Below are 15,445 nucleotides of genomic sequence, written 5' to 3' on the forward strand. Positions count from 1 at the left end.
AATATTAAATTTTTAGTAATTTTTATTTAAAAAAAACGAAACGTTTAGTATTTGTGTAAGAATGTAAGTGCGTTATATTTAATAAACAGTAACTTGGCCGACTTTTCTGGGTCTAGAAATGTACGGAACCCTTGGAACGCGAGAGACTTGGCCGGTTTTTTGAAATAACAATTAATAAAATGTATTATTTGACGTTTGATGTCAAAAAATCGGCATCCGCAACATCCCTGCTACAGACTCCATGTAGGTTAAAACTTAAAATAAAGCTCGATTATTAATAAGTATTAAAATTAACACATTCAGTGCCGAAAACCCGACTATCGGGTATTTTATGATTTCGTTCCCAGGCCGGACGACCCGATAGTCGGGATCGTGGTACTACAGCCTTATATGAGGAAATTGTTGTGGCCTGGCGCGGATGTCTTGTTTGGCTGGGTGGCAATGAATGTGTTAAATAAGGTAGTGTACAGACGGAACAATTTTTCGCACAATTCGAGTTGACAATTTAATCAGGATGTATGGACGCAATAATTATATTGGTGCGCCGATCCCACTTGATTCGATTGAAAGATTATGATTTATGACCGATCAAATTGAGGTGCGGACGAAAGAATACCAATTTTGGACGCTATAATTATAGCGTATACAGGGTGCTTCCTGTAACAGGAGCAATAAATTAAACTGTAGGCTGTACTCCTCAAACTGACCAACATTTGTTCAGCAACTTTTGAAAATAACTCATGTTTTGATTTTTATTACACTTTAAAGTTTATTCTAAGACGCAATGTATTGCAAATTTTGTTATGTTTAAAGCGTGACAAGCAACGTCAAAAACACTGATGTCAGCGTACATTGAAGGCCATATTTATTTTGTATGAAAAAGAGGAAGTCTAAAAGATTCATAATTTTTAAAAGTTGCTGAACAAATGTTGGTCAGTTTGAGGAGTACAGCCTTTAGTTTTATTTATTGCTCCTGTTACAGGAAGCACCCTGTATACTACACGCATACTTATAGTATACGTGTTTGAGAACTTTTCTTTAATTTCGAGCGCTCTAATGTCACCATAAATTTAAAATTGTTGATTGAATTGTGGAAACTTGATGAAATTGACGCCAATTTAATTTCTGATCAAATTGACAATTTAAGACTATTAAGAGCAAAAAGGGGACAGACAGAAGTACTACGCGATTAAGACAATGTATGTGAAATTTTAGAATAAATGAAAAAGCTGTCTAAGTGTATGAGGTGTATTGAGGTCGCTGAACTAATATTCAAAATCATAGAGAAAAGTATTAGACATGTACAATCGCGTCTAAAAATATCGATATGGACAAAGTGCCATAAATATGTGTACACGACCTTATTGCCCATATATTAAGGTAGTGTATAACTGCACAGTGTAATTTTGTATATTATTTCAGTGAAAACTCTGTTTTTTCTAGTGTAATATTAAACAAAAACCAACAAAGAAACTGTAGTAGGTATATGCAATTAGCAAAATAAAAACGTAAAATGTTTTCTAACAACAGTATAATTTTATTATGCAATTTGCTAAAAACCTAAAATGTTTGTAAAAATTACGCGTTACAGAATACAGGGATGTTGCGGATGCCGATTTTTTGACATCCGCGGATGCGGATGCGGATGCGGATTTTTAAAGGCTCACATCCGCGGATGCGGATGCGGATGCGGATGTCAAGATAGTACCATAAAAAACGTCAAATATTACGTTTTAGTAACTTTTATTTCAAAAAACCGGCCAAGTGCGAGTCGGACTCGCGTTCCAAGGGTTCCGTACATTAAGTCCCACTCACGCTTGACTGCTAATTTCTAATAGGTTTTTTTGGTTAATGACTAAATTACCTAGCAGTCTAGCACTTACGCCGATGCTAAGACGTTCCTGATGTACCGACCTCTTCCACATCCGCATCCGCATTAAATCCGCATCGATTTTATGCGGATGCGGATGCGGATGTTGAAAATAATGCGGAAGTTCCGCGGTTGCGGATGCGGATATTCGCAACATCCCTGTTACAGAAGTGTTCTAGATATCGAACTAGTTACGTATATCGGAGCATCGTTAATAATGGCGTAAGCGCCATCGACAATAAGGTCTCTTTTCATAGGTAATGTCACAAATATTGTTAATCTGACCAGGCTAAGTTTTCATGCCATGTCACAGAATAAGTAATAGTATTATCATACAATTCATACAGAACGGACATGAATGTGTGCGTAAGTCGCTCTACAGAGAGCATGCCAGAAGTCCGTCATATACACAATGACGCGTGTACAGACGTGCCGCGCACACATATAAACGCAAATCATTTTTGATGTATGGCGTGTCCGCCCTGTGGCCATATGCTACGATATATATGGAGCGTTTGGGATATGTATGCGTTCTTACTGCCAAGTTTGTGCAAAGTTAAAGTGGTTAGATTTATTAATATTAAAGGAACTTAAATAAAAACCAATAATATTTGTATAATTTATTTTCCTAATTAAATTATATAACATTAATTTCCTAATACGACACAGTCATCGGCTCGTATTGCTAAGGTAAGGGGCTATTCATAAATTACGTCATTTCAAATTGGGGGGGGGGGGGTCTGGACATCGGATGATGATAGCATGACGTAGGAGGAAACGGGGTCATTCGAAGCATGATTTATGGATGATTTTAGGGGGGGTCAAAAATAGATGACATAATTTATGAACAGCCCCTAAGGCCTTAGTTACTCTAGTCTAGTTAGGGATCGGAGGCTCTCCTGCGAAAAACTAAAATATTTATTTTATCTGAATCGCTCGAATATCGATAATAAAATATCGGCTTTTCTGTTTTGCCCTATGGTTGACTGGTAGAGAATGCCTGTAATGGCATTAAGTTCGCCTGTTGTACTCTAAAAATATCTGGGAGAAAGAGCTTTTATCGGTAAACATATAAACTCGAAAATGCGCGTTTTCCCATAGATAAGACCTAGCTAGATCAATTTTTCGCCCCTGAAAACCCCCAGATCATATGGCAAATTTCATCTAAATCGTTAGAGCCGTTTCCGAGATCCCCGAAATATATATAGATGTATACAAGAAATGCTCGTTTGAAGGTATAAGATAAATGGCTGGCCTTTTGATGAAACATTTATAGTATACTAGCGACCAGCCCCGGCTTCGCACGGGTTAACAAATTATACATAAACCTTCCTCTTGACACACTCTATCTATTAAAAAAAACCGCATCAAAATCCGTTGCGTAGTTTTAAAGATCTAAGCATACATAGGGACAGACAGCGGGAAGCGACTTTGTTTTATACTAGGGATGTAACGATACATAATTTTGCCGATACGATACCGATATTTAGAGTAAATAATCGGCGATACCGATATCGATAGCCTGGTAGATAAGTATATCCTTTGTGCATAAAACATACTTATGTTTAATAGACTCTCGGATATGAATTAATTTCATCATAGTCAATCAAAATCGAACCATATAACATGGTCCTAAGACTCGAAATCCTACTTGACGTTCATAATTGATAAAACGTTTGATAAAAGTCAATTAAACAATAGTTAGAGGTCTCAACTGACGTTGACATTATGTTTGTCTTCAATATGGCGTCGGAATTCGGGTCTCGACGCGGACTCGAACCCGCACGCGCCACAGACCAGGACATCCGCCGCTTCCGCTTCCGCTGAGTTCAGGTACACTTCCGCTGAAATCAAAGAAAATTGTCTAGGGTATAAAACGCTCGGATAACACCTAAGATCCATTGATCGTGTATGATGTGAAAGGGCCATTTTATTTTTCACGTCATAGGTGACGTGAAAAACACACGCACGTGTATCAACGTTTTACAGTACATATGGCACTTTAAAGTTTCGACATACGCACGAAAAGTGCTATTTTACGCACTAGTGTAATAGTTATTTACAGTACATATGGCCCTATTTTCCCGCACTAGTGCGTAAAATAGCACTTTTCGTGTGTATGTCGAAAGTTTAAAGTGCCATATGTAATTATGTACTGTAAAACGTTGTACGATACACATGCGAATAGGTAATTCGCAACTCGTGTCGATTTAAGGGAGTGTTCCCTTCGGTCGTGTTTTAATATATCGCCACTCGTTTCGAATTTCCTCTTTTCCGCACTTGTATCGTAAATAACTATTACGATACAAGTGAGGAAAAGTAAACCTCTTGGCTGAAATATAACTTCTAAAAAAAAACTTTCAAGCCTTTGCCATAAGAACTTGGCTGGGTTTTCGAACGTCAGGTTCTGAAACAATAGGCAATATTACTCAAAGGTCTGCGTAGAGGGCGCTACTAGCACAAACTGACACTTTTTTTTCTTTTTTTTACGTTGGGGAAACGAACTGAGTCTACCGCGAACGTCTAAATTTCGTTATCTGCCTCTCTATTTTCGCGGTAGACTCTGTAAACAAACCGCCTTGATTTACTTATACATGGCTTAAACACTGTTTAAGGCATGTATACGTTAATTTACGGTTTACAATATGTGCTAGTGCTGCACTCTGGCGGCAGAACATTGCAGTAATACCCCCTATTACGTGCCTATGCAATCCTATAATTTTCAACCAATTCTAAGGTAAAATAAGGCGTATTTAAAAATGGGATGTGGCGTCACATTAGCTAGATTATATAGGTGCTAGATTATTGCATTAAAACAGGCAAAATGACGACCGGTCTGGCCTAGTGGCCAGTGACCCTATGTAGCCGATGGTCCCGGGTTCGATCCCGGTAAGGGCATTTATTTGTGTGATGATATAGATATTTGTTCCTGAGTTATGGATGTATTCTATGTATTTATATATTATATATGTTTATCGTTGGCTGAGTATCCACAACACAAGCCTTCTTGAACTTACCACTTGATAATGATATATACCTATATATTTTTTCACTCACCATTCGTGTCTTTTAAATGTTGCTCCTGCACGTGTTTCATTAACTGAAAATAATAAATTTAATTATACTAAGTGTTAATATAGATTAGGGCAATAAAAAAATATGTCAAAATATTTCGTTTTTAGAATAGAACAGAGAGTAGAGAGCGTTTATGCGTGACAAAAAATTAAATAAAAGAAAACAACAGATAGGTAACATAACAACATAAAAGTCACGAAATGGTCCCGACTCAGCATGGTGCTAGCCTGGCTGCCTGATCTATTACAGCATTTACAGCACGAAGTTATAAAAAAGAAAAATTAAAAGACACACCATTATTATAACATTAACAAAACGTGGGTCGTGGTTAACGACCTAACTACGAAAAACTTAATAACTACAATAATGTTAAACAATAAAAATTAAAGTGAGTGGCGGTTGAGGAAGAGAAAATAGGCAGTAAGTACTTAGGTACGCGTCTGGAGTACTTAAATGTACCTTGTCTCAAGTTTGAGGCATTCTTCGTTTAATTGATGTTTGAGCATAAACTTTTTTAAAGTTGATTTATAACTGTGAATGCTTTGCAGGTTCCTAATAGGAGGAGGGATGTTGTTCCAACACTTAGTGGCTGCGTAACGAAAACTGCTGCGGAAGGCTGCTGATGTGTGTCCGAGTTAGAAGTTGAGTCGTAGATCGCCGACCCCCGCGTGACTTTCTTATTTCAAACATAGACAGAGAGAATTATACTATTTTTGTCTTACACTAGTACTAGCACCCAAAAGAATAGGGTGGGTATAGTTTTCCTGGTTCAACTGACTGACAAATTTGTTTAACCAACTATATTGTTGCACAATTATATTGAATGAACGAATATTGAATGGTACTGAATGGCAAGAATAAGTTTGTGCCTTTAACTTTTAAAAAATAATTAAAGAGGGAAATTGTTTTTGACACTTTTGATGTGAAGGTTCGATTTGAGTGATGCTTGATGATTAAATAATTATTATTTATTTCCTCGCATGTTTGGAGAAAAGCACTATATATGCCTCGGCAGGAATAGCAATTCGTGGATTCGTCTTCTTTGTTGGACTCCGCTTCGCATCATCCGACAAAATCGAAACTCGTCCACGAATTGCCCTTTCCCGGCCTCTGCAATAATGTAGGTACTATAGTGCGTCAAGCAAATCTTGTCAGTAGCAATGTACTGCAAATTAAAATAGGGTAACACTCAAAGAGCAGAATTGCGCTAAGAAAAGCAGCAATGTACATCGAACCAAAACGTGTTTATTTTTCCGCCCTTCATACGTCAGTTCGAGTGAATTATCATAACCTCAAATTTTAGTAATGTTTACCGTCAACGAGCATGATTGTACATTGTAGGCACCTTAGCTTTGCTTGAGGTCATGCATAATCTTGGTATTTAATGGTGACAGCAGAAATTTCTCTTGAAATAGAAACGATTCAGAATGTAAACAATAAGATGATGGCTGTCATTCGCGATCCACATGCCACAGATAACACACAGATGACACGCGATTTCGGAATTATTCGAACACAGTGTTGCTAACCCGCGATTTTTCAAATTTGCCGCCTTTTACTACTGACAAGATTTGGCTGATCCAGTATATTTAAACTGTACCTGCGAGTGCGAGCCGCCGCGGAAGGGGCAGCGCGCGCACTGCAGCGTGGTGGCGGCCGCGCGCGCGCCCTTCAGCCGCGCCCCGCCCGGCCCGTGCTCCGCTGCCTGCGGTATACACACACACAACTTGAACCTTAAACACACCAGGATACAGTTGCTTTTTAAACGACATTGTCGCTCTGCCACAAAATAAACAATGGCTTCAACTTGAACCTTAAAACCACCAGGATACAGTTGCTTTTTAAACGACACTGCCTCGTGGCTAATACAAAAGCTACTTCAGCCGTGCCCCGCCCGGCCCGTGCTCCGCCGCCTGAACACACACAACTTGAACCTTAAAACCACCTAGATACAGTTGCTTTTTAAACGACACTGCCTCGTGGCTAATACAAAAGCTACTTCAGCCGTGCCCCGCCCGGCCCGTGCTCCGCCGCCTGAGGTATATACACACACACAACTTGAACCTTAAAACCACCAGGATACAGTTGCTTTTTAAACGACACTGCCTCGTGGCTAATACGAGAGCTACTTCAGCCGCGCGCCGCCCGGCCCGTGCTCCGCCGCCTGAGGTATACACACACACAACTTGAACCTTAAAACCACCAGGATACAGTTGCTTTTTAAACGGCATTGTCGCTCTGCCGCGCGGCTAATACTAGAGCTGACCGCTCGCACAAAAGAAACGATGGCTTTTGTTTTAACAGATTAAGAGTCTTAGGCGTAAAAATCATTTGAGAAAATCATTCTTTACACGAACTTAGTAACAACCCACACAAACACAGGGAACAGTTTAACACGGAGACCCCATTGTTTTCCTTCATTCACTCATTCATTCACTACCAACCTTATGCGATGTCAACTCCTTGATGGCGTTACACTTGAAAGCGCAGCTTGCAGGAACACAGAACAACTTAAAATTGGACGACATTCATTCACTCATTCGTTCATTCATTCACTACCAACCTTATGCGTTGTCAGCTCCTTGATAGCGTTACACTTAAAGCGCACAGCTTGCATGAATACAGGAACAACTTGAAGTTGAGCGACATTCATTCACTCATTCGTTCAATCACTACCAACCTTATGCGTTGTCAGCTCCTTGATGGAGTTACACTTGAAAGCGCACAGCTTACAGGAATACAGGAACAACTTGAAATTAGGCGACATTCATTCACTCATTCGTTCATTCACTGCCAACCTTATCTGTTGTCAGCTCCTTGATGGCGTTACAATTGAAAGCGCACAGCTTACAGGAATACAGGAACAACCTAACATTGGGCGGCATTCATTCACTCATTCGTTCCTTCATTCATTCATTCATTCACTACCAACCTTATGCGCTGTCAGCTCCTTGATGGCGTTACACTTGAAAGCGCACAGCTTGCAGGAATACAGGAACTACCTAACATTGGGCGACATTCATTCACTCATTTGTTCCTTCATTCATTCATTCATTCATTCACTACCAACCTTATGCGTTGTCAGCTCCTTGATGGCGTTACACTTGAAAGCGCACAGCTTGTAGGAGTACAGGAACAACTTAATATTGGGCAACATTCATTCACTCATTCGTTCATTCATTACGAACCTTATGCGCTGTCAGCTCCTTGATGGCGTTACACTTAAAAGCGCACAGCTTGCAGGAATACAAGAACAACCAAAAATTGGGCGACATTCATTCGCTCATTCGTTCATCCATTCATTCACTACCAACCTTATGCGCTGTCAGCTCGAAGCTTGAAGGCGCACAGCTTGCAAGAATACAGGAACAGCTTGAAATTAGGCGACATTCATTCACTCATTCGATCATTCACTAATTCATTCATTCACTACCTACCTTATGCGCTATCAGCTCCTTGATGGCGTTACACTTAAAAGCGCACAGCTTGCAGGAATACAGTAACAACTTAAAATTGAGCCACATTCATTCGTTCATTCATTCATTCATTCACTACCAACCTTATGCGCTGTCAGCTCCTTGATGGCATTACACTTGAAAGCGCACAGCTTGCAGGAATACAGGAACAACTTAAAATTGAGCGACATTCATTCACTCATTCATTCACTACCAACCTTATGCGCTGTCAGCTCGAAGCTTGAAGGCGCACAGCTTGCAAGAATACAGGAACAATATGAAATTAGGCGACGTTCATTCACGCATTCGTTCTTTCATTCGTTCATTCATTACCAACCTTATAGGAACAGCTTAAAGTTGGGCGACATTCATTCACTCATTCGTTCCTTCACTCATTCATTCACTTCTTCATTCGTTCACTACCAACCTTATGCGCTGTCAGCTCCTTGATGGCATTACACTTGAAAGCGCACAGCTTGCAGGAATACAGGAACAACTTGAAATTAGGCGACATTCATTCAGTCATTAGTTCATTCATTCATTCACTCATCCGTTCATTCAGTCAGTCGTTCATTCACTCATTAACATCTTCATTCATTCATTACCAACCTTATGCGCTGTCAGCTCCTTGATGGCGTTACACTTGAAAGCGCACAGCTTGCATGAATACAGAAACAGCTTGAAGTTGGGCGATGATAACAGCTCGTGAGGCGGGGGCAGGGCGCCTCGGCGCTTGCGACCACGCTTCTGGGTCTGTATCTGTGCCCTAAAATTAATGCAATAAGAATAAGAATAAGAAATGTTTATTAGCACAAATAATAATTAATAACACAAGATAAAATATAACAAAACTAAGATTCAATTACATAAATATTTGTGCCAAAAGGTCCCCACTCAGCTTTTTGTCACGTTGTGTATCCTAGGACACACAACGTGACGCTGATTTTCAGTGAGGCCTGGTAAAAGACTAAAGCTAAAACTAAAACTAGGTATATGGTGGCAGGACCAAAACATAAAAATTCAACAATGAATAAATAATAATTATAAGGCTATTGATTTTATACATATCTATGTATCTTCTTTTGTCGGGCACGTATGTGTATGTATGTGAGTATGTGTGTGTGTGTATGAGTATGTGTGATGTTTATTTGTTGGCACGGTTGCCTAAGTGCTACAATTTTTGTTTATCTAACAGAAAGCAATCATTTTAAAGCACTTTGTTAACACAAATTTACTGTCAATAAATCAAAAATTTAACCTAGCGACACTGTAATAGGATGACTGCTATAGTTATTGGGCCACTACCACACAATAAATAATAGTACTAAGTACAGAAGAGTCACTCTCTAACAAAACGCGTCTGTTACGATCAGCACAGATATGGCCGCTAGGTGGCGACAGCGCCACGCGCGGCTTATGGCTTTCCCCAAAATTGGGGCCGAACGGATGTACTTTTAGCTACCTGTAGCAAAGCGACGAAATCGCGGAGTGAGACACGCCTGCCACTACATAGTAATTGGCCACTCCTAACAAATCAGTAAGAAACAAGCCAATAGGGTATTTGTCTGTATTTAAAATAAATTATTTCACACCATGCATGAAATAAAGCACCAGATAATTATTAGAAAAACATAGATAGCAGTTATTTTTAAACACAAGTTCTATTTAATCAATCGGATAGAAATATATAAAGTAGGTGAGTTGACCGTGACGTCACGATGTAATGTTTCATATAAATTCCATATTAGAAAATCGTTTTGACAGTTCAAGAAAAGAAACTGATTTCCAGGGAGCGTACATTTCATGCCGGTTTCGTCATAATGACGTATTCATATAAACACACAGGATGTTTCAAAAAACGTAGTGACACGACTTAGTAACCGGAAACGTAGTGACTTTTATTTTATTTTTAATTATAGGCCACAACAACGTGTCTATCAACGTTTGATTATTAGTAACATAATAGTTTCTGAAATAAAAAAAATAAGAATGTCCTCCCGTATCGACGCGAAACTTTGTTCAAACTTTTTCGGCAAATACCTTAGTCTTAAGTTAGATTCTGAGGGTATACGTACTGTACTTGCATATTTCCCCCCGATACATTTTTGTATGAAATCGACAAAGTTTTTGTTATTCAATTGTTTCATGGTATATTCGATGCTATCATGAAATTGGTCAAGTCCATGTTAAAATCAAACTGTGTTTCTTTATGTTCCTCATGTTCTTTGTGTTTTATTGTTTGCAAATGTAACTTGATGTTGCTTTCTTTTGGTGGCAAACTTTGCTGACAGATTTATTTGGCACAATAATTCTATAGCCTCCATAGCGACTTTGGCAAAGCATTAAGTGTCCTGATCTTATTAAATTTAACTGAAATGTTGTTTCCGCACGTCTACAATTTGTGACAAAGAGTAAACTTTGATGTGAGTGATGTGACAATGTCAGATAATATTCTTTCAATGTCCGTCTCAAGTGTCAATATATATCTACTTAAACGGAAGAGGTTGATTAGATAACAGTGATTAATCATTGATTAATCATATTTTCCATTATTAGGTACGAATAAATAAACGTTCGTTATTCCATTGCCCTTTTCAAACTTTGTCCACCCTGTATGTAGGTTGACGTCATACGCCTGTCATCGGCATGAAATGTACGCTCCCTGCTGATTTCACTAGTAGGAAAATACCCTATTGAAGTCTTATTGTAAATAGTGGCCAATTACTATGCAGTGGCCAGTAATTAATATAGCAGTCAGCAGTCACCCTATAATTTTTTTCTACTCCAGCACTTAAATGTGTCAATTAAATGACTGACAGTGATATCTAAAGCAATGTCATTTGAATGCTTTGTCTATAGGCTCATAAGATGACTGCTAGCAGTCATCTTATGAGTATAATACAACTGCTTTATTTTTTTTAAAGATACAAGTTCCGATCATCTTGATTGAAAGAGGTATGTTTTCATTTACAATAATAACTCTTTTTTTTTTAAATAATAACTCAATTTTTTTTAAATAATAACTCTTTTTTTTTAATAATAACTCTTTTTTTTTAATAATAACTTTTTTTTTTTTTTTTGCTGCAGCTGTCATAGAAAAAGTAATGTATGCAACAGCTCATAATTGGTTCTTAAAATTCTCGGGTCTTTTTTTACAAAACTCGACTACGTCTCGTTTTGTAACTTCGACCCTTGAATTTTAAGAACCCTTATTATATCACTGTTGCATAAACTACTATAGGACTTGTCTCACTGCTACAAGGAGTGTGTTCTCAAAAACGGCTTTTACTGTTTTTTTTTTACACTTACCTGGCCTTTTGAAGCGCTTTCGCTTTTTCTAGTAACTCCACAGCTGTTAGTGGTTTCTGAAAATAAGCATTAATTATAAGAGGGAGTATTACTGCAATGTTTTGCCGCCAGAGTGCAGCACTAGTGACTTAAGTATACTATAGAGTAACTTATACATACTGTACTGTTTTGTGATATTTATAAGACGGGGTCCCGTTGTTTCCCATAAAGTTTGAAGTCATAATGTATTGTTTGTCATATTATCGTTAGTCATAAAACTGAAACCGTTAACATTTCAGGATTTTCGTTAGGTTATCCTATAGATAGGTTAGGTTAGGTTAGGTTTGTTTTATGGCAATCCTGAAAAGTGACGCGTTTCTGAACCAAATGAATTATGACTAACAAAAATTCGGGCAAACAATACATTATGGCTTAAAACTATTTGGGAAACAATAGAGACCCTTATAAGGCCTATGTACCAGCATTGACAATAAAGAAATCTTATCTTATCTTATCTTATCTTACCTTAAACTGTTTCTTGACAAGTTTTCGCAGACAATGAAATATGACATTGATACATCAAGGCGGTTTGTTTACCTGACCTACCGGGAAACGCGAAATCGAAACTCGGCTATCTGCCTCTTTATCGCTCGAATATGCAAGAGTGATAGAGAGGTTAGATGACAAAATTTCGACTCTCTCGTTTACGGTAGACCACAGACCAACCCCTATAGACAGAGCTTATAGGACGACTCGCGGTCACCACCCGTATGGTGCATAGGTCAAATATAATATCGCACGCGCGCCGCTCCGATCAGTAGCGACCAAGCTTACGACCTGTTAGCAGTGTGCACGTGTCTAAGAAAATAAATCGTAAATTATTGAATTCTTGAGGAAATCATGGGATATTGCAGCGTAATATGGTGTGGCAAGTCATCTTAGACTTATACTTACAAAACAGATGGAATTACCTTCGACGGGAAAGTCAAATTCATTATTTCGTTGAAAATTGTTTCTTGTCCGCGGGGTTCATTTTATAGTGGTCAATAAGCTCAGGGCGAAGTATGTCCGTCCCTTTTCGTCAACTTGAAAATGCAATGTGCTATCCCTTTCACATTACGACTAGGGATGCGACGATGATGGTTTCGTCAGTTGCGCGAACTTCGTGCCTTCGTTCGTACCGTATTGTACCATTTTAAGAAATATAAAACAAAACTGTGATTCTCTTTTACTTTTAATTGAATATAATAATGTAATTAATCTGTAGTTTTAATATAATGGTAGTTTATCTTAAATATTAAGTAGGTATACGTATTTTCGTTTTTTGCTAGTAGTATAAGCATTATAGAGTTCTAGTATTAAAATAAGAAATGGGTGAGTTTTTTTAGAATGGCGTAGGTGCGCAGTTAGGTCTCATGTCACCAGATGGGCCTCATGATGAACTTCAAAGAAGTGCGAGGGAACTAGGTGTTGGTTTGTGATAGGCATACCTATGTTGTGTGGGTTTTTAGGGTTCCGTAGCCAAATGGCAAAAAACGGAACCCTTATAGATTCGTCATGTCTGTCTGTCTGTCCGTCTGTCTGTCTGTCCGTCTGTCCGTCTGTCTGTCCGTCCGTATGTCACAGCCACTTTTCTCCGAAACTATAAGAACTATACTGTTGAAACTTGGTAAGTAGATGTATTCTGTAAACCGCATTAAGATTTTCACACAAAAATAGAAAAAAAACAATAAATTTTTGGGGTTTCCCATACTTCGAACTGAAACTCAAAAAATTTTTTTTCATCAAACCCATACGTGTGGGGTATCTATGGATAGGTCTTCAAAAATGATATTGAGGTTTCTAATATCATTTTTTTCTAAACTGAATAGTTTGCGCGAGACACTTCCAAAGTGGTAAAATGTGTGTCCCCCCCCCCCTGTAACTTCTAAAATAAGAGAATGATAAAACTAAAAAAAATATATGATCTGGGGGCACGGTAGTGCCCCCGCCAAGACAAGCAAAGCGAAGCGCAAGGGCACTACCTACCTTTTCTCGAAGCGCTTCGTCGTTTTTTTGAACCCTCTTAACTTGGGTTTGGATTATACCAGATAAACAAAACTCTCGGGATATGATGTCAATAGTGGACTTATTAAGCATAAAAAAATTCAATTGCATAGCTCTTATACTTTGGATTTTATTAATGTCTAAAAAACCCCGATTTCGTCACTGACTCATTCACTCACTGTTGATCATCAAAACCTCTAGGGTACTTCTTGAAGTCCTAGGAAGCTGAAATTTGGTATGTGAGATAGTATTAGTCCACAAACAACAAAAAAATTCAAAAACTTGAAATTATTAGCCTCTAAGGGGGTGAAAAGGGGGGTGGAATTTTGTATGGGAACTCGATAACCGCGGAACCGATTTAGTTGGAATTTGGTATGTACATAGTTATTGTTATGGGGAAGGATATAAAAAAGTTTCAACCCCAAAATCACCCCGTAAGAGTGAAAAGGGGTGGAAAAAGGCGTTAGGGGAAAAAGGGGGTTGAAGTTTGTATGGGGAATCAGTAAAAAAGCAGACTGTATATAAAAGATGCCCCCCAGGTACGTATTTCAGGATTTTTAATAGTAAATCACCCGCAACCCTTTAAATCAGAAGATTGTCATAAAGCAACTTACAAAAAGATGTGAAATCCCACCAAAAACATTTTCATGTAAAATGTTGCCAAGACGAGACCATACGGCTCGCACTGACAAAAAGTTATCAGATATCTTGTAGAGCCAAGCTTCTAACTCTACAGGCCCTACCTTCACAGACTCTACACCTTAGTCAAAATATGTGGCTTGGCCGTTTCATTATTACAAGAACTATTTTATAATAAAAAATAATGAATATTGAATACATATTTCACCTTACGCCCATGTGACGAAGCGGTCAAGCCACATATTTTGACTAAGGTGTAGTGTCTGTGAAGGTAGGGCCTGTAGAGTTAGAAGCTTGGCTCTACAAGATATCTGATAACTTTTTGTCAGTGCGAGCCGTATGGTCTCGTCTTGGCAACATTTTACATGAAAATGTTTTTGGTGGGATGTACATTACCATATAAACTTCCACCGAAAATTGGTTTGAACGAGATCTAGTAAGTAGTTTTTTTTTTATACGTCATAAATCGCCTAAATACGGAACCCTTCATGGGCGAGTCCGACTCGCACTTGGCCGCTTTTTAGAATCCTCTAGGGGAGCAGTTAGGTCTCATGTCACCAGATGGGCCTCATGATGAACTTCAAAGAAGTGCGAGGGAACTAGGTGTTGGTTTGTGATAGGCATATGTTGTGTGGGTTTTTTAGAATCCTCTAGGGGAGCAGTTAGGTCTCATGTCACCAGACGGGCCTCATGATGAACTTCAAAGAAGTGCGAGGGAACTAGGTGTTGGTTTGTGATAGCCATATGTTGTGTGGGTTTTTTAGAATCCTCTAGGGGAGCAGTTAGGTCTCATGTCACGAGATGGGCCTGATGATGAACTTCAAAGAAGTGCGAGGGAACTCGGTGTTGGTTTGTGATAGGCATATGTTGTGTGGGTTTTTTAGAATCCTCTAGGGGAGCAGTTAGGTCTCATGTCACGAGATGGGCCTGATGATGAACTTCAAAGAAGTGCGAGGGAACTCGGTGTTGGTTTGTGATAGGCATATGTTGTGTGGCTTTTTTAGAATCCTCTAGGAGAGAAGTTAGGTCTCATGTCACGAGATGGACCCGATGATGAACTTCAAAGAAGTGC

The 15,445-nt window shown here is 38.8% G+C and overlaps 1 protein-coding gene across 1 annotated transcript in view; it reads right to left on the bottom strand.

Annotated features, from left to right (window-relative positions):
* LOC134659005 (uncharacterized) overlaps positions 1-15,445 on the bottom strand; it is a 237,202-nt gene that overhangs the window by 210,363 nt on the left and 11,394 nt on the right. Inside the window, exons 7-11 of the mRNA XM_063514611.1 lie at positions 11,710-11,765; positions 9,006-9,166; positions 6,546-6,646; positions 4,928-4,970; positions 3,596-3,714 (exon numbers count right to left, since the gene is read on the bottom strand). Coding sequence (XP_063370681.1) covers positions 3,596-3,714; positions 4,928-4,970; positions 6,546-6,646; positions 9,006-9,166; positions 11,710-11,765 — 480 coding nt within the window. The remainder of the gene's footprint in view (positions 1-3,595; positions 3,715-4,927; positions 4,971-6,545; positions 6,647-9,005; positions 9,167-11,709; positions 11,766-15,445) is intronic.

Source organism: Cydia amplana, chromosome 24, assembly GCF_948474715.1.
Source record: "Cydia amplana chromosome 24, ilCydAmpl1.1, whole genome shotgun sequence".
In the NCBI taxonomy this organism is placed as follows: Eukaryota; Metazoa; Arthropoda; class Insecta; order Lepidoptera; family Tortricidae; genus Cydia; species Cydia amplana.